Here is a 20,577-nt window from a genome sequence, read left to right on the forward strand (position 1 = left end):
TTATCCCGGGGACCATATGTTTCTCTTCTCCCTGAGGACAGCGGCAAAGACATTGTGGATGTTGCTGCTTTAATCAGTGCATAATTTACTTTATTAATGCTTTTAACCACTCCATTATGGCCGTTTCATGCTTCCGGAACACCCGAAGAAGCTGTTTTCATGCATAAATTCATCGGTTTGTTATGCTTGTTATACATGGAGGTTGTATAATTTATAAACATATCAAAAAAGGAATGCAGAACTGAACTCGTGTGTTCGTATGAGGTTATTCAATAACGCACGCTCCAAAAAAAGTGCTGAAACTTGGATGAACTAATCAAAATCAGCAGTTTTATGAACCTAAACCATTGCTAGGTGGAATTTGATTGGGTGGGCTGGGCAAGGTATATTGCTCCTTGCAGTGTAATCCACAAATTATAGTTTTTTAACAGTCCCTTCCCTCTCCTCCTCAACTATTTTAAAGAGGAACTCCAGTGAAAATAATGTAATGAATAAAGTGCTTCATTTTACAATAATTATGTATAAATGATTTAGTCAGTGTTTGCCCATTGTAAAAGCTTTTAAATCCCTGATTTATATTCTGACATTTATTACATGGTGACATTTTTACTGTTGGCAGATGATGTAGCTGCTGCATGCTTTTTTGGCATTTGGAAACAGCTGTAAATAGCTATTTCCCACAATGCAACAAGGTTCACAGACAGAAAACTGCCAGGAGTACCACGGTCCTCAGTTTCTTGTGGGAGGGGTTTCACCACAATATCAGTCATACAGCGCCCCCTGATGGTCTGTTTGTGAAAAGGAATAGATTTCTCATGTAAATGGGGGTATCAGCTACTGATTGGGATAAAGTTCAATTCTTGGTTGGAGTTTCTCTTTAAAGTGGACCTGAACTGTTGCACAGGACAGAAAGAAAACAGAGAAATGCACCCTGTATGTATTTAGAGAGTTTAGCCTGTCTAATTCCCCCTCATATGTGACTAATCACTACTGTAATTTTATCTCTTAGCCGTGTTAGCTCAGGAATCTCAGCAGTCCTTGGCAGAGCAGCTAATTTGTAAACACAGGATTTAAACCTTATGTCTGCTTCCATGAAAGCAGGAAGTAGACTCACTGCAGATTTATTGCAGGATTTGTATCAGCTATAACAAATGTTTTTTTTCTTTAAAGGTTATTATGCTGTTGCTTATCTTTTAGCGCACAGAGGAATTTCTAAGTTCAGGTCCGCTTCAACTATTCACGTCCCCACCCCCATACTTACTTCCGAGGGCTTCCATCTTCAGGCTTACATAACCCCACAGTCTAGGTGGATCACCTGTGGCGAGGTAGAAGTTGTGAGATACGGTACTTTTGCTCCAAAGGGCGCTGTCCCAACTTTCCCAATCCCCCCACTTCCCGCTCCTTTGACCTGCTCCACTTCCCCAGAACTCCTGCATCATTCCCAAGTTGCCATGCCACCAGTCTGGCCAGATTGCTGCATCCATGCCTCCCCTTCATCCCTTGCCAATCTATGTGCATTGGGGGAATCTTTGTGCCTATAATAGTCACACCTCCCCTCCAACCAGAATTGCAGGCAGTGGACGACTAGCATGAGCACCACGCCCCCTCCCAGATATCAATCCCCCCCCCCAAAAAAAAAAGACACATTAGAAGGCCCTCCCCCAACCCAACTGACATACACAACAAATCACTCTGCTAATTTCTTTTCTCCCCAAGTTTTGTTCCTCCAACATTAGATACCTGTGTGCACCAATTATAATGTTGGCAATATGTTGTTTTAAGTGCAATGTGTGTGCTAAGTCTATATGTCAGAGCTTTCTTTAAAGTGAATGTTTACCGGTAAAAAAAAGAAAAAGTCAGATACTCACCTAAGGAGAGGGAAGGCTCGGTCCTAATGAGCCTTCCCTCTCCTCTCCCGGTGCCCGGTCCCGCGCAGGATCCCCCCGTGGCAGTATTCGACCAGTTCGGTCAAATACTGCCACTTCCGCATGCCTTCGGGAGCTTTCGGAAGCCTTCGGGAGCACTCGGGCTCCCGATGACGCGTCCGCTCCATACTACGCATGCGCGAGCGCCCTCTATGATGCGCTCGCGCGTACGTAGTATGGAGCGGCCCGTCTTCGGAAGCCCGAGTGCTCCCGAAGACCTCCGAAGTCCCTGCGGCGGCGGACGCGAACGGGGGAGCCAGCGCAGCACCGAGGGCACCGGGAGAGGAGAGGGAAGGCTCATTAGGACCGAGCCTTCCCTCTCCTTAGGTGAGTATCTGACTTTTTCTTTTTTTTACCGGTACCCATTGGCTTTAATCCCAACCCAGGCTGAGCTTGTACACACATGCAACTTGTCCGCCCAACTACCATCCAAACTTGATCCGTGGTCTTGGTCTACTTGCGCATGTTTACGTGTGACAAACAACTAGCCGAGTGACTGATAACAAGATGTTTGCCCGATCCAAACGGTGGATCAACTCACATGACTTTTGGGTTAATATCGTGCAGTTGGCCACGTGTGGCGTTTGAATAACTTGTACTTGTTTTGAATGTGGCCATATCATGAAGTCCGTCATTCCACCTACGTGCACAGTAAGCAAGTGAGTTGGTTGGTGTGCAGAAAGCACAAGTTTTGCAATCGCTTGGTCGCGTGGTCCGTTATGTCGTCGGGTTGGTTGTGCGCTTTTGTTGCACGTGTGTATGAGCCTTTAAAGTGACTTGTCACATTTAAGTTCAGAGCACAGTGCTGTTCATACAATGTAGAAAGTGACTTTATGTGTTCCAATCATGCCCAACTGATGACCAAGTGGCACCTGAAGAGAAGTCTTTTAAAAAAAAAAAATCAGAAAAAATATAAAGTTTTCATTATAATGATTCATCATTTATAGTGTTCAAGACAGAAATACAGTTTACATGGTTTCATTTGTTTTAACTCATTAATTATTGCATAGGTCTATTGGATATCTATCATTTACAGCCAACAGGGGGCTAACCTTCATGCAAGAAAACAGCAGCTTTGTGTTACAGCCTCACAGCTCCAAAAAGCATGGAAGACAAAATGATACACACACTGCAGACTGACTCACATAGGAGGGGTGCAGCATTACTCCTCCTACCAAAGCAGGTTTAGACAATCAGTTGACTTTGTCAGTGGACTTTGTGTTAAGTTTTAAATGACATTACCCGCTAAATCCAAATATTGATGGACTTGGTGTCGATCAGTGAATACAGGGGAATTAATGACGCATTGAAGTGCTTTTCTGTCGAGCAGATTAGCCGAACGTATCTCTGAGGTGGAAAAAGGACTTTGTGTTTGTCATTGAGTTAAACAAGTCATGGAGAGGCCTTTGTGGACCGAGCAGTATTTCTCAAAGATAGATCCCAATTCATTTGTTTCCGGAAACGGAACCTCGAGATAAATGTCTTTTCATTTTAAAGACCTGAGTGTGGAGAACAGTTCATTGATGTAATTGCACACATAAGTCATTCACGTATCAATAAGCGCAATCAATGAGGAGGCACGCAGGCAAGTGCGTTTGGCTTTGTGAGCAATCCGATCCATAGAAGAGACAAATGGGGACTTCAACTGGTTTTCCCCATTGTCACTTTGAAAGAGGAAAACTTTGAATTCCTGATTTTCCCCTTCCTGCTGTGGAGCTAAAGTCCTGCTGGTGCCACAGATCAGTGGATTTCAGAGGCCAGAAAAAGACCAAGTAGCTCCAAGACCAGCAGCTGCCCTGGAGAATTGCAGAAATATATATACCGGTATTAAAAAAACAGTTTGAAAGAGAAAAATAAGGTTTTGAATTCAACAAAGTTTTTTAGAAATTATTATTCATTTTAAACCAGCATGATGGTAAGCAAAGCGGTTTCTTCCTTCCTCTGGCATTTTCCCAGACTCCTTTGCAGCATTGACCACTTCTATAGGCCCCTCCCTCCCTGTAAAAGCAGCCCACTAGTATTATTTTCCACTTGCTCCTTCTTGACAGTTGACAAACAGGCCCTACAGTTGTGTCTTCATCACAAGCGCTAAAGCAAATCTCACTAGAGACTCCTTTTTGTTTACTTTACTGTAAAGGGTAACCGCACTCTCAACATAACATTATGAGCCTAAGAAAACGCAAGCAACAAGGTTTTTTTTCTCCGCAAATATTAGCAGCAGAGCAAAACTCGCCTGATAAATGTTAAAAGTTGCTTATTATTTTCATGCTGCATTCGAATGGCAATGTCTTAGCAGCAGAGCAATTTGTAGCTTCTGTCGGGCTTGATTGGGGTTCTGGATGCTGTTACGTTTGTTAGGATGTGTGTATCTTATTCAAGAGAGCAAACAATTTAACCTTTTATCAGCCATGCTCGAATTAAAACTCAGGGCAGGGCAGCCTCAGCGGGCAAAATTCAGGCTGCCTGATGCAGCCATGCAGAGCAGCGCAGGTAGCACTTTAAATGTACCTGTTCTGGAGGCTGGATTGTCTCTCCTCTTCCTCCACCGAGTGGCGGTGTCATCCTAACATCCTTTTCTAAATCCGAATCACATGATATGACTGGTAGGGACCCAGAGGATGATGTCAGCGTTACAGCGCCGCTCTGTGGTGGAAGGAGGGTGGTGGAAGAGCCACCACCCCCCTTCCACCACCGAGTGGCACTGTAACACTGACATCATCCTCTGGGTCCTGGTCTCGTCATTTCATGTGATGGGGGACCAAGAAGAGGATGTCGGCATTGCAGCATCACTTGGTGGAAGAAGAGGAGAAAGAGGCGAATTGATCCAGCACAGGTAAATATGAAAGGGCTCCTGATTCATCTGCATTGGCTGATAGGCTGCGGGGAGGGGGGCGCTGAGGAATAATGCAGCCTTGCAGCGTACATTTAGGTTTCCTAATGTGACTGCTAAACGGTTAAGCACTTAGAGAACCACGTGAGAGCAGCAGACGGTTGGCAAGAGGAAATCGACACGTGCAAAAAAAAGCAGTTCTGACAATTTTTTTTTTCATGCAGCAGGAAAATGCACCATGATCCCACTGCACTGCGATTCTGCATTGGGAATCATTAGGTGCGGTTTCCCTTGCATTTTTGCAGTGTGAGAAATGGCCACGATTTTGACAAGTGTGACAACTGCTTTCATCGATCACAGTGATCTGATCTGCCAAGGAAAGTCAGTTACGGTACTAGTTTATGGCAGGGCTGTTGAACTCCAGTCCTTGAGGAACGACAAGGTCCTCCCACATTTTCGGCACAACTCAGTTGATGGGACTGAATCGGGAAGGTGTGTTTTCGTCAAATAGAACCATTTTCTCCATTTTAGTCCGTCCTTCGAGGACTGGAGTTCGACACCTGTGATTTATGGGTTACTTAGGTCTCCAGACTTGGTAATTCTTATGTACTGTTTCTCAGGATGGACTTACCTCAAATCTCAAAGCTAGATATAGTCAATGCGATGCAAATAATTTCAAATTGTTGCAGCATTATGGAAATTTTGTATGCAGATTTATGCAGCTTTAAATTGAACCAATCAAATTTTACCTCAGCAGTATTTGATTGGTTCAATTTAAAGCTGCATGAATTGGATACACAATTAGCATAATTCTGAATCATTTTGAAATTTTTTGCATCTCATTGACCTTCCCTACTCAAACCGAAAAGTAGGGAATACAAAAACTGGCAGTGAAACCAGCAGTAGGGCTCTAGAAATATTTCAGGGGTGGAAAGCAGCCGGCATCCACTGACAGGCTCCTGTCTCTTTTCTTCTAGGTGTGCTTTTTCTTCAGTATGGGGAGGACACCAAGAAGCTGCAGATGCCCAATGAAATCACCAGTGTAGACACCATACGTGCCCTCTTTGTAAGTGCCTTCCCTCAGCAGCTGAACATGAAGATACTGGAGTCCCCCAGCACAGCCATCTACATCAAGGATGAGGGCAGAAATATCTACTATGAGCTAACTGATGTAAGGTAAGCAAAGCTCCTCATGTGGACCTTAATGAACCTTTTGGTGAAGTTTGGAGGAGCTGAATATCATTTTGGCCTCATCTATTTTACAGACAGTGGCTAAGTAAATCGGACTCTCATCTTGCAGCTGTAGCCTCCCACATTCCATTCCTAGCCAGGGTGCTGTCTGGTTATTATAATGAAACATTCTGGTAAATTTGGCATAGACTATGATAGCATCAATCGTTTGTGGGGCAGCTAGTTAATGCTAATACATTGATTCAGCTGTAAATATGATGGTCAACCGCCCATTAGTTAATAATCGACACCCTGGTGCCATGCAGCCTCAGTGAGTCATCACCAAAAACAAAGAGGCTTACCAGCCAATTAGTGCCCACACTACAAGGCAGTATATGGCTCAGACATCAAATTCCATATCGGGCAATCCCGCTCCTTTCTCCACGAGATGGACCCAATCTCCAACATACAGAAGATGTACAGATAAGGGATTCACCTAACAAATAAACTTGATCCACATATGTTCATGAAAAACATGAAACAAGTGATCTAAGTGTAAACTGTTTAATCGCTAAACACCATATTAATAAAACAACTCGATTAAAAAGTAAGAACTATAGTCATAGGATACCCCAGAAGGAGAAAGCGCTCTATAACACAGCCCAGTCGGGTAGTTGGAAAAGATTGGTGCTGCTCATCTCCTTCTCGAATAGTTTTGCCTACTGGCATCTTCAGGGGATTTTAATGCCCAACTGCAGGAATTGGTTTCCCTGTCCCTTTCTACAGCTTCCTCTACACAATAGGCGGAAGGTTCCTTGAATATTTTTATTTGCAGGGTGGATGGGCGGGGATTCCAAGCTACTGAAAAATGTTCTTAAAGTGGAATTCATACATGTCCAGTTGGGCATAGACGCTATAAGGTTTGATGCGTACATTAGAGTAATACCTACTTACCATAAGTCTTCTCTTCTTTATGACTTTATCCATTTCCATCATGCCCCCCCCCCCTCCATCCTCACCTTGACCCCCACCAGAATGTGGCCAATCATGCACAATCACTTGGCTCTGCCCATTTCCTGACTCTATCCCGACCAGCCCGTCCCCTCACATAAATGAGCATCCATCCTCTGTGTTGGTGCAGAGCATACAAGTCAAACTCTTGCCCACAGGCCAAATCTGGCCCACAGAGTAATCAAATTTGGTCCACAAGTGGTTTCCCCATGTTGCATTATGTTTAGCCCACTCTAGACCACCAGATAAGCTATATTGGAGGTGAAGCCCTAGATAACCAGGCAAGCCATATGGGAGGAGGGAGGGGGAAAAACACAAGACACCAGGGAACTGTATAAGAGAGGGAGGACCATTAAACACCAGGGAACTGTATAGCAGAAGGAGGAGGACCACTAGAAACCAGAGAACTGTATAGGGGAGGGAGAAAAGACACACCAGGTAACTGTATAGAAGAGGAAGCTATTAGACTCTAGGGAAATTTAGAATGTGGAGGGAGGTGGCCACTAGACACTGAGATTGGCCCTCAATTTGGTCCCCTTGTTCAATGTCGGCCCACTTTGCATTTAAGTTTGACAGCCCTGGTGTATATTATAGAGCAGAATTGCCCTCAACCAGTCTAGACCACTCCCCCTGTGTGCAGCATATGATGACATCATCATGCATGCACACAGGGGAACCCATCATGTGGAGGTGCCTTGGAAAGGTAAGTGACAGTGGAGACCACTGAGGAGAGCTCAGTAAGCATGCTAGAAAGCAGTCGGACTTCTAAGAACTCTATGATTGGCGGATTTAAACCTGCTTTATTAATGTATTACAGTAACTTCTACAACTTGAAGGATACTTTTATCTGGAGTGTCTTGAGGTTCTTCAATGGAGTCAAAGGTATAATTTCTTATTGTAAGCTGGATGGAGTCCGCTAATAATCTCTGGACCATTTCCTTTCAACTCAATGCAACATTATTAAGAGTATATCCCTGCCAAAGAAGTCCGTTCCATCTCCATTCATGAAGGCAGATGGAGAGCCCTGGATTTATGTGTCTGCCGCTCTTCCTCTACATGTGCTGCAGAGAACTCTCTGTCAACACTAGATCAGAATAAATGGCCATTATTAATATTCCAGGCATTCGCAGCCCTTGATGCTAAGTCAGTCATCACGGAGGTTTCAGGCAATTTAAGTACTGCAGCAGTGATATTAATATTCTATAATCTCACCCTTAGGACTCGTTCTGAGTGCCTCATTATCATTATCATGTGAAATTACAGTTTTACACCAGGGCGCATGATTAGGATCGTGCAGCATGTGCAAATAATGTAAATTAACTCTAATGACCAACTTTGTGGTTTTTTATCTTGAAAAGTTTGTGTGTTGGTGTTTATGCCGAATGTTTGTTCTTCTGGGATTTTTGTCTCCCATCATTAAAGGAATTTTTTCCCCTGCAGATAAAGTGAAGTGACCACCCAAAGCTCAATTAAAGAGAAACTGTAACATCAAATAGTAAAATACAGAAAAGTATCCGCACTCCTATGTATTAAATGCTGGATGTGCTAGGGTCAATATATATGGATATAAATAAGAGGAAAGCGGCCCTTTGAATAAGCACCAACCTGCTAGTGGTAAAAATAGTCACAAAAAAAATCTTTATTTATACACCGGGGGTCCGCGGAATTAGTGGGACTATCCTGAGGGGAACTCCTGCCTGCCTCGCCACCCTGCGCTCCCACTTATTCATTTTTACCCGGTCTAAGTATATATTTTTTCTAGCACTTCTATTTATTCACTCTTCGCACTTCATCTATAGGCTACTCTCATTAGCATTAGAATTTTAGGCGCCGAGCTCGCTGATATAATACAGATGCTGTGACTCCTACTGTATTTTGCCTGAGGAAGCGGGATGTATTGCCCGTGAAACGCGTTGCATTGTTTTTTGGAGTTCCGAATAAATTGTTGACTGTCTGAATCGCAGTCCTTGTCTGTGTCTGTTTGGAGGGGGTAAGACCACCGCTGCCTCCTCTGTTTAACCAGTTGTTTTTTTAAGTTCATTTAATTACCTTTTATTCTTTTGGCGCCTCTGTATCTTGTACACTACATTGAGTCCACCCTGGGTGGAGGGTTGTTACCCTATTTTCCTGTCTACAGAGAGCGACTTTTTATTCCTGAGTGGGGTCAGGATTGTTCTCCCCACCTGCCTATACAGTGGTTGCCTATTGGTAACCCTGGTTTGTAAGTATAATTTTAACTTCTCATTTATTTTACTGTCCCCAAGACGAATTACACTATTGGGGCTCTTGGTGTCCCTCTGCTTTATTTTCCTTCACTTCATGGGCTTTATTATAAACCCTAAGTGGAGTTAGATATATATACATTATTTATTGGCTTATTATTGTGGGGATGTGCAATAGTGACCAGATAGCTTGGCTGTGCAACTATGTGTTTTTAAATGTTTTTATCTTTGCATTGGTATAAGCATATGGATATATTATATTATGATGAAATGTTCTATATACTTCATATGAACTATATGTTGTGACTTCAGTATGTGTGTATAAATAAAGATTTTTTGTGACTTTATATTCACCACTAGCTGGTTGGTGCTTATTTAAAGGGCCGCTTTCCTCTTATTTATAATCAAATAGTAAAATGCAGTAAATTCTTCAGGATACCCAATTTTACGTTAAATGCCCTGACTTCAATATCAGAAACACTTCCTATAGCTATATATTGATGATAGGGAATGTAGCCGCGCCCTCTCACTGAAGCTTGGCCTAGGCAATTTATTATGTGGAATCCCGCCTACCCTCTTCCCCCCAAGTATTCTGTTGGACCAGGTATATTTTGTACTGGCTATAGAACTCTAGGTAAACCGACATTCTGCAGACATCACCTACCAGTACTAACGATGTTTCTGCCTGTGATTCATTTCAGAAAATACATCAGGGAGGAGAAATAGTTTACAGTGGGCAAACACTGGCTAGATAATTTATTAATGAATATTATAAAAAAAATGCATGACCTGAAAATATTCCCATGGCTCTTTCTAAATGTGTGGGGAAAGTATGAGGGTATTATTCTAAAAAATACCATATAATGGCTTAGTAAGCTCAGGCCTCAGATGTTACCTTTTTGTGTGACCCAAGCTTTCAGCTGTTGAAAATCCTGGCTTGCAATTTTATCCACATGGCCAGTGTTAATTTCAGGCTCTTTAGGTGTGGCTGTTGCTTGGATTGCATCATCCCCGCTGTTGAGATTGCAGGGGGCGGGGAAAAGACTGAACTTTGTGAGAAGACTGCAGGCTGTGGCAGTGATGGTCAGTGGAGCAGGAAGTGACCAGTATCTGGGCTCTTGACCAATACTGACTACTTTTAAAGTAATTTATTTAAAATCAACTTATCAGAGCTTCTACTCCAACAAGAACTCGCTCTGACAATATGATAACCGGTAATTAAGCAACCCAAATAAAATATGAAATTCGATAATTGGAAGGTACCTACTTGCATATGGTATAGAAATTATTTTCTGAAAAGAACGAACAATATTATCAGCATCCCCTTATTATACATTACGCTTATATTTCATTGGATTTCAGAGCTCCACATGCTGATTTTGCTGATAGTTTTGTGAATACTCTACAACTTTTCAAATGCCAAGTCTCCAGACTCAGTGATAGATGACTATGCCCTTTTGGATCTTTACTATACTGCAGTAAAAGAAGATTTTTATAGCCAAACCAGCAGATGGAGCTCTAAATAAATATTGCATATTTATTATCAATATGATATCTTGTTTTCTTTAAATCTTTTCTTTTTCTTCAGTTTTAAAAAATATTGAATTAAACACAAATGAAAAAACAAACAGTATGCATTCCCTTTTGAAAGCTTGTCAAAGCAAGTCGGACCAGTAGGGGGAGGTCTGTTTCATGTTTCTTGGATTATAAAAAGAAAGAACTAAACCTTATAAAATAATAATAAAAAAAAATCTACATTTAAAGAGAAACTGTAACGTCAATTAGTATAATGCAGTAAATTATTCAGTATACCTACATTTACATGAATCTTCCTGGTTTTAGCATCAGAAACAGCTCCTATATCTATGGCCTGCCCACCCACTGAGGCTTAAGGTACGTACACACGTCCAAATTTTTCGAACAACTTGTCGCCCGTGAGTACGGGCTGTCGAGCGACTGATAACAGCCGGTTTGCCCGATCCGCTCAGTGGATCAGTTGGACCAACAGTTGTTCAAACGACTGTTGGGAATACACCATACGATTTTCCGCTTGATAGATGAGTTCGATAGATAATTTCCGACATGTCCGACATTCCTTCCAATCGTTTTTTTTGGGTCGATTTCTCATAGAAGTGAATGGAAAAAGACAAGAAAAACCAGTAAAAGATAAGAGGATTGAGCGGAAAATAATGATTGAATGGAAAATCAAGTGGAAACACGTATCGTTTGTACCCAGCATTAGGTGTGTACATGTGAACAAACAACTCGTAAGGGGCCCATACACTGGTTGATTTCAGCCATCGAAAGATCAATTGATTCTATAGAATCGATCGATCAGAAATCGATTCTATCAAATTTCGATTGATTTGTGGCTGATTTTGATGGATTTGATCTATCTGACAGGATGGAAAATCTTGGTCTATCTGCTGCTGGCAGCAGATCGATGGCCCATAGAGTTGCATTGGATCTAATGGTCCAATAATGCATTTAGATCGATTTCCAATAGATTTAATTCTGAAATCTATTGGAAATCTGTTCCTAGTGTGTGGCACACATCAGATAGATTCCTGTCTGATTGGACTTGATAGAGCATCCGACAGATATCTATCTTATGGTCGAATCTGCTGCAAATCTATAAGTGTATGGCCACCTTTAGTCATTTTGTTCAACTAATAGTCCTTTGTTTTAGCCAGTCCATTGCCCTGGACTGAATTGTCCAAGTTGGTGAAACGACATGTAAATGAGGTAAATTAGCATATCAGCCACTTTGTTGGTCAGTGTGTACATGATGTCTGAACGACTTGTTTGCACTTCAAGTTGTTCAAACGACCAGTTTAACCTTTTGGAGACCACCTCTATTAGATCCTATGCCGCACTTGTGGCTGTTCAAGCCTGATGCGGCGTAAGATCTACGCCGCCCGCCGTTACCGCTCACGACGTGATCATCCGCACCCGAGAAGGGAGATTAAGCTGTCATATGAGGCGTCTCCTCTCAGTGATCAGAAGCTATCGCGTATGGCTGCTGATCACGTGATCACTACGATTGCCGGCGGATCATAGTGATCACTGTGACAGCTGCAGCGGTAGGGGGGTGAGAAGAAGATCCACTCACCTCTCTGCCGTTCCCCCGACAATTGGCGCTCCCCACCGCTATGTCCGGCATCCCCGCTCGCTTTGACGTCTGTGCCGGGTCTTGGCTTGTTGACGTCATCACGCCGCGACCCGGAACTGAGCGGCAGTACGAGCGGAGATGCTGGAGCGGAGGGGTCCACAGTGGCTCATCGCTGGAGCCTGGGAGGTGAGTAATGGCTGCTGCATACAGGGCGAACACATGGCCACACAGGGGGACACAACCCAGCTAGCCACAGAGGGGATCCGGCTGCCTGACCCCCTCATAATGCTTTTTAATTGTCTTCCTTAAGTTAGGAAGGTGTTTTTTTTTGTGAGGGAAGGTGTATTAGATTATGTTGCAAACAAGGAAAGTATATTTATAAGAATCCAGGGATGCTCATCCGGATTGCGGATATCCGAACTTTTTTATGCTATCCGATTTGGACGCACAACACGGATATCCGCGGATATTGCAGATATCCGGATCCCAAAAATAAAATCTCTCTCTTTCCTCCTCCTCCTCCTCCTCTTTTGTCTTCCAGGGATTTGTAGGATGTCAAAAGCAAGCTCACATACATTGGCCAGGAATTGAACCCAGGTCAACTGCTTGGAAGGCAACTATGCTCACCACTATACCACCAACGCTACATGCTGTTCACTCATCTCTTCAACTACAAGAAAGGCCCAGGAGTAGTCTTCGCTACCGTAATGTCTATGTTACGGCAGGGCCCTTATTACACTTTCTCTTACAGGGCTATAGAAACCGTTTTGCCCATGCGGTAAAGCGAGGTGCAAAAATGAAATAATGCCTAGCAGAGGATGGTTTCGATCCATCAACCTCTGGGTTATGGGCCCAGCACACTTCCACTGCACCACTCTGCAGTCTGCTTACATTTGTATACAATCTTCAAGTTTAAGAAGGCTACATTAGTTGAAATAGTTACACTACAATCTATTTTCCATCAAGGCCCTAATGACACTTTCTCTTAAGGGGCTATGGCCGCCGATTGGCCCATGTGGTAAAGCAAGGTGTAAAAAACAAAGTACACCTAGAGGAGGAGGAGGAGGTTTTTTTAGCTTCCAAAACCGTTTGGAAGCATTTTAAAGGCCACTTCCGGTTTTAATCCGGATATCCGAATTCGACCGGATATTGGGTTCGGATATACGATTCTACTCGGATACCCAACAGGTAGGATGCGGATCTGGGTATCTGGATCCAAATCTATTCGGATTTTAAAAATTGATATCCGAGCACCCCTGTAAGCATCCCCTAGAAAAATAAATCCAGTAAATATTTGGAGTTTTATTTCTACTATTCTTTTCTATTACACAGCCTGAATAGGAACTCCACTTAAACAGGAATAGGAACTACACTAAAAACTGCAAAGTGCAGACAAATTGACTTTACCTCCAGGTACAGGCAGGTCTTAAACTGTTCGGTAAATGATGTGTTTTAACATGCCCCCTTTTTTTCATGAGATTTCAGATTTTTGGTAAAATATCACAAAATATGTTACATTTTATGACCTAAATTACCGCATGCAGTAAATTATTACTAACATATACCAGAATAGCAAACTGCTTTTACCGCATGTGGTAAAATACCGTATATACGCTAAGCCTACCAGAATTGCGGCCATTATGTCTTTTGGAAGAAACAGAAGCAGAAAAATATGCTTTATTATTTCAGATGGTAATGCTGAGGAAAGTTGTTGAACTTAGTTTGATGCGATGATTTTTCCGCCTGCCCCGTTCCTGTACAGTGCCGGTGCCCTGAGTCTGTACACAGAAGCAGAGTCTTCCATCACCTCCCTCTAGCTGCATAATTAGTGAGGGTAATTAGAACAGCGACGGCGTGGCAGTCCCTCTGGATTTTACACCCTTTAAGTCCTCAGACTTGGGAGAGCTATTAGTGTAGCGCGCTGATTTATATTCTTGCCTGCGTCTTTGACCCCTAAAATGCAGGTCTGACAAGCTTATGTAAAATCGCCTGTCTTCTGTGCACACATAACCTTCTCCGGAATTCTGCATAGCAGTCGTCCTGACATTACCGCTTGATCCTACCTGCTGCAGCGCACCACCTCTTGTAGCTCTTAAATCTCTCTATAAATGTCTGTCTGCGCACTCTAAAAAAAAATGTCTCATCGCTGAGATGTTATTTTCAGAGGACGCTTTAGTTATTATACACAGACTCTGCGGTTCTTATCTGCAGATAATAAAGGGTCCGTATTGCAGCGGCACTGCTTCAGTTGAGCGCCGGGTGGTGTTGCTGGTAGTAAAATATTGGTAATCTGGCTTTCCGATATCTTGCCATGCATTTCCCTGGGCACCCATTCTGAGTTCAACCGTGCCTAAACAGAGACCCCTCACCTAATGCCTAACCTTAGAGTCCCCCCCCCCCCCCGTAGTGCCTAAACCAACCCCCCCCCCCCACTAAATGCCTAACCCTCCTAATGGCTAATCCTATTCCACCCGCTAAATCCCTAAACCAGTGTTTCCCAACCTTTTCCGGCCCGGGGAACACTGTCTGACCAAATTTTTCCCCGGGGAACGGCGCGCGCGCGCGGTGGGGGCGATGCGGCCCCCGGTTGTTTGCGCGACCTAGTGGACAGTGCCGCTATGGGGGGGGGGCTGGGGTGCGGCTGCATAGCTGGCATAGTTGCCCCAGTGTAGGGAGTTTAGTTGCCTCAGTATAGTGCCCCAGTATAGCCAGTATAGTGCCCCAGTATAGCCAGTATAGTACCCCAGTATAGCCCCCCAGTATAGCCAGTATTGTGCCCCAGTATAGCTAGTATAGTGCCCCAGAATAGTGCCCCAGTATAGCCAGTTTAGTGCCCCAGTATAGTGCCCCAGTATAGCCAGTATAGTGCCCCAGTATAGCCCCCCAGTATAGCTAGTATAGTGCCCCAGTATAGCCAGTATAGTGCCCCAGTATAGCCAGTATAGTGCCCCAGTATAGCCAGTATAGTGCCCCAGTATAGCCCCCCAGTATAGCCAGTATTGTGCCCCAGTATAGCTAGTATAGTGCCCCAGTATAGCTAGTATAGTGCCCCAGAATAGTGCCCCAGTATAGCCAGTTTAGTGCCCCAGTATAGTGCCCCAGTATAGCCAGTATAGTGCCCCAGTATAGCCCCCCAGTATAGCTAGTATAGTGCCCCAGTATAGCCAGTATAGTGCCCCAGTATAGTACCCCAGTATAGCCAGTATTGTGCCCCAGTATAGCTAGTATAGTGCCCCAGAATAGTGCCCCAGTATAGCCAGTTTAGTGCCCCAGTATAGTGCCCCAGTATAGCCAGTATAGTGCCCCAGTATAGCCAGTATAGTACCCCAGTATAGCCCCCCAGTATAGCCAGTATTGTGCCCCAGTATAGCTAGTATAGTGCCCCAGAATAGTGCCCCAGTATAGCCAGTTTAGTGCCCCAGTATAGTGCCCCAGTATAGCCAGTATAGTGCCCCAGTATAGCCCCCCAGTATAGCTAGTATAGTGCCCCAGTATAGCCAGTATAGTGCCCCAGTATAGCCAGTATAGTGCCCCAGTATAGCCCCCCAGTATAGCCAGTATTGTGCCCCAGTATAGCTAGTATAGTGCCCCAGTATAGCTAGTATAGTGCCCCAGAATAGTGCCCCAGTATAGCCAGTTTAGTGCCCCAGTATAGTGCCCCAGTATAGCCAGTATAGTGCCCCAGTATAGCCCCCCAGTATAGCTAGTATAGTGCCCCAGTATAGCCAGTATAGTGCCCCAGTATAGTACCCCAGTATAGCCAGTATTGTGCCCCAGTATAGCTAGTATAGTGCCCCAGAATAGTGCCCCAGTATAGCCAGTTTAGTGCCCCAGTATAGTGCCCCAGTATAGCCAGTATAGTGCCCCAGTATAGCCAGTATAGTACCCCAGTATAGCCCCCCCCAGTATAGCCAGTATTGTGCCCCAGTATAGCTAGTATAGTGCCCCAGAATAGTGCCCCAGTATAGCCAGTTTAGTGCCCCAGTATAGTGCCCCAGTATAGCCAGAATAGTGCCCCAGTATAGCTAGAATAGTGCCCCAGTATAGCCAGTTTAGTGCCCCAGGATAGCCAGTATAGTACCCCAGAATAGTGCCCCAGTATAGCCAGTTGAGTGCCCTCCCGCCCGTCCCCGCGGCCGCCGCTGTTATTACCTTGTTAACAGCGGCCGCTCTCCCCTCTCCGGCGCGTGTATATTCAAGCAGCGTATCTCCGGCTGCTCTGTGTGATGCACTGATGCGGAAGAAAGGAGGGCAGCGGCTTCCTGTAACGGCGATATGTATCGCCGTTACTATGGTAACCGAGCCCTGCCTCCTTCCGCATCAGTGCATCACACAGAGCAGCCGGAGATACGCTGCTAGCATATACATGGTCTGGAGAGGGGAGAGCGGCCGCTGCTAAGGTAATAACAGCGGCGGCCGCAGGGACGGGCGGGAGGGGGGATAAGACCACGGCACACCAGGCAACGTTCCGCGGCACACTAGTGTGCCGCGGAACAGCGGTTGGGAAACACTGCCCTAAACCACTACCCCCCACCTGATGCCTAATCCCAGGGGTGCCCATTAAGGTGGCCATACATGGTACAATTTTTCAATTAGATAATTTAGTTTGATTATTCTGTTAGATCGAATATAAAGATTTTTCCAGCATGTCCGATCATTTTTCCCGAAAAAACGAGATAATCGTTCAAATTTCTTGATCCCAAAAAAAAAAAATATTTTCAACTTTCATTCAATTCGATCATTTAGATCGAATAAACGGGAAAATCGAACGTTTTTATTGTATCGTGTATGGGCACCATTAGGTAGATCGCGATCTACCGGTAGATCATGAAAGACTTCATGGTAGATCACGACCCCACTACATTTTCCATTCTGTATATACAAGTGTGCTCCTAAAATTGTACATAGGTAGATCGTTTTGACTTGCTAATTTTTTAAAGTAGCTCACAAATTGAAAAAGTGTGGGCACCACTGCCTAATCCTAATCCACCCGGTAAGTACCTAAACCACACCCCCTCCCTTGAGCCACAACTAATGGCCAGTCCTAATCCGCCCTCTAAGTGCATAAAATGACTACTCCCGTTGTTAGTGCCTGACCAGAGCCTCACAACCCCATTGCCTAAACAACTGCTAGTTGAAGCCGATCAAAAGGAAATTACTGTAGGAGTGGAGATCCCATATGAATCCAGTTGTTAAGATTTAAATACTTTATTCCCAAAATTTTAAAGAGAACTTAACATTTGAAAGCTCCACAGGTAGTTCCAATCCGTAGAGATACCACTTCATGGGGCAGATGGGTACTGGCTTTGAAACAAGACTACACTTTTTAAAAAAGTTGTTAGACAAATACAACACTAAACGACTACTTGCATCGGCCGCCTAACTCACTGCTTGATCACCCAATTATATTTTACACAGGTGCCTGTTAGACGCCTGCAGATCCCCACATCCAAATGACCTGATCTGGAACATTTGCATGTATTCTAGTTTTCAAGACAAGACAAGACAAATAACATTTATATCGCGCTTTTCTCCTGGCGGACTCAAAGCGCCAGAGCTGCAGCCACAAGGACGCGCTCTATAGGCAGTAGCAGTGTTAGGGAGACTTGCCTAAGGTCTCCTACTGAATAGGTGCTGGCTTACTGAACAAGCAGAGCCGAGATTCGAACCCTGGTCTCCTGTGTCAGAGGCAGAGCCCTTAAAGGGAAGGTTCAGGGAGTGGGGAAAAAAATAAAAATCCATATCCACTTACCTGGGGCTTCCTCCAGCCCGTGGCAGGCAGGAGGTGCCCTCGCCACCGCTCCGGAGGCTCCCGGTGGCCGACCTGGCCAGGCCGGCTGCCAGGTCAGGCTCTTCTGCGCCCCAACGACGGGCTCTTCTGCGTTCCACGCGGGCGCGCTGACGTCATCGGACGTCCTCCGGGCTGTACTGCGCAGGCTCAGAACTACTGCGCCTGCGCAGTACAGCCTGGAGGACGCCCGATGATGTCAGAGCGCCCCCGTGAGGCGCAGATTGGAGCGCAGAAGAGCCCGACCTTGCAGCCGGGCCTGGCCAGGTCGGGTTGGACACCGGAGACGACCGGGAGCCTCCGGAGCGGCGGCGAGGGCACCTCCTGCCTGCCACGGGCTGGAGGAAACCCCAGGTAAGTGGATTTTTATTTTTTTTTCCCCACTCCCTGAACCTTCCCTTTAACCATTACACCATCCAGCCACTGCAGTCAATCTTATTTAGAAAAAATCATTTTGGGGGGAAATATGTCATAATCGTCATATTTTTTTTTCTCTTGCTTTTTGTGCAAATTATTGTTTTATAGGTATTACTTTTTTATTGCTAGGGGTTGAGGGAACAAGCTAGAAGTGGTCAACTTGCTGTATGTAGTGGGCCTCCACTGTGGTCTCTGATATCACCAGAAAATCTCTGATTAGATTGTAACTCGGTGCTTTGCTTGTGATTCAGCCATAGCTTTGATTACTGTGATTTTATAATTAGTGTCATGGCGCCGCATATTATTTAGGTAATAGTGATGAACACCCTGACATCTGGGGGAACAGTGCCAGCCCCTAACGGCTCACCTGGCACCCCTCTCTTACTGTTGCCCCTGCCGCACCCCCCTTAGTATGCCACTGCTCCACGGAATTCTTTAAAGATAACCCGAGGTGGGTTTGTCAAGTTATATTAGGACACAGAGGCATGTTCTGTATACAATGACCTGCCTCTGTGTCCTTCCAGTGTGCCTCCATCCCCCCCCCCCCCCTGGTTCTGCTGACCCGTTAAAAAAAAAGTGCCAGGCTAGCGACGCACAGATTGTCGCCAGCCTGTTATTTACCTCAGCCTGTCAGTCACCACTGCTCCCCCGCCTCCTGTATTAAGCCTCATACACTCGGGCTACAACTGTCGCCGCAACCACGTGGCACGCGTGTGTTGCGGCCACAGGTCGCCCGTGTGTATGAGGCGCGCGCCACAAACCGTCGCTTGTCAGAGCTGTCGCCAGGCGATTGACTTGGCCAATCGTCGGCAACAGTTGTCGCTGCAACATTGACGCAACTGTTGCTAGTCCGCCGTGTGTATGAGGACTACCGACAGCAACGCCATACACAATGTATGGAGCTTCCGGCGGGGGGAGGAACCTTCGGCGACAGCTTCCGCCGAATCTGTGTCCCTCTGTGCGCCGTGTGTCCGTCTGTTGCACAGAAGGACCTGGCGACGAGCTGTCTCTGCTTTTTTTTATGGCTCAGCGGTGGCTCGTGTGTATGAGCCATTACACGGCTCCCCGCCTGTGTCCCTTCCCTCCTCACCTCCGTAAGCTTTCTCCAATCGGCTTACGGAGGCGGGGAGGGAAGGGACATAGGTGGGGAGCGCTATACAGGAAGGCCAGGGGTGGAGGGTTATTTGAGTGACAGGCTGAGGTAAAAAGCAGGCTAGCGACAAGCTGCGTGTCGCTGGCCTGGCACTTTTTTAATGGGCACCTCTCACCAAAGCAGTGTTGTACTATTGTACTTGAGGGGACCCCCCCCCCCCCCCGGACATTTCCATGCCAGCCCTCCAGCCCCGCCGGTTCCCAAGATATATCATATGAATCTACCTGGGGGGGCTGCAATTTGGCACAGAAGTAGCTCAGAGAGTCCCTCCTCTGCCCTTAAAATGTGGTGAGTGTAGGAGGCATGTCTACATAGATCTTCTGCATAGAATTTAAGGAATTAGGGGTGCAGCTATTAAAGATCAAACTGACCATGTTCAAGATGAGATACCACTCAGTGACATAGGGCAGCATGATCAGACATTGCACCGGCTTTCTTGCTGTTTAACCATTTGATGACCCAGCCTTTACCCCCCCTTAAGGACCAGCGCTGTTTTAGCTGATCTGTGCTGGGTGGGCTGTGCAGCCCCCAGCACAGATCAAACACCAGGCAGAGCGACCAGATCGCCCCCCTCTTTTCCCCACTAGGGGGATGATGTGCTGGGGGGGTCTGATCGCTCCTGCCTGCCTGGGTGTTGCGGGGGGGGCACATCAAAGCCCCCCTCCGCGGCGAAATTCCCTCCCTCCCTCTCCTCCCTCCCTTCCCCAAAGATCCGAGGCTGCACAGGAACGGATCTGTCCTGTGCAGCCTCTAACAGGCTCCTGCTTGTCATGTGCCAGCAATCCCCGGCCGCTGATTGGTCGGGGATAGCTGAACTGGTACAACACTGCTACTGTTAGCAGCGTTGTACAAATGTAAACAAAGCAGATTATTTCCGCTTGTGTTTACATTTAGCCTGCGAGCCGCGATCGGCGGCCCGCAGGCTATTCACGGAGCCCCCCGCCGTGAA

The 20,577-nt window shown here is 45.6% G+C and overlaps 1 protein-coding gene across 19 annotated transcripts in view; it reads left to right on the top strand.

Moving 5' to 3' along the window:
• The window catches only part of KIAA1217 (KIAA1217 ortholog), a 798,974-nt gene that overhangs the window by 545,000 nt on the left and 233,397 nt on the right, over positions 1-20,577 (top strand). For all 19 annotated transcript variants that reach the window (XM_068235624.1, XM_068235630.1, XM_068235626.1 and 16 more), the window contains one exon: positions 5,733-5,931. In XM_068235624.1, the coding sequence (XP_068091725.1) occupies positions 5,733-5,931 (199 nt within the window). The remainder of the gene's footprint in view (positions 1-5,732; positions 5,932-20,577) is intronic.

Source organism: Hyperolius riggenbachi, chromosome 5, assembly GCF_040937935.1.
Source record: "Hyperolius riggenbachi isolate aHypRig1 chromosome 5, aHypRig1.pri, whole genome shotgun sequence".
NCBI lineage: Eukaryota > Metazoa > Chordata > Amphibia > Anura > Hyperoliidae > Hyperolius > Hyperolius riggenbachi.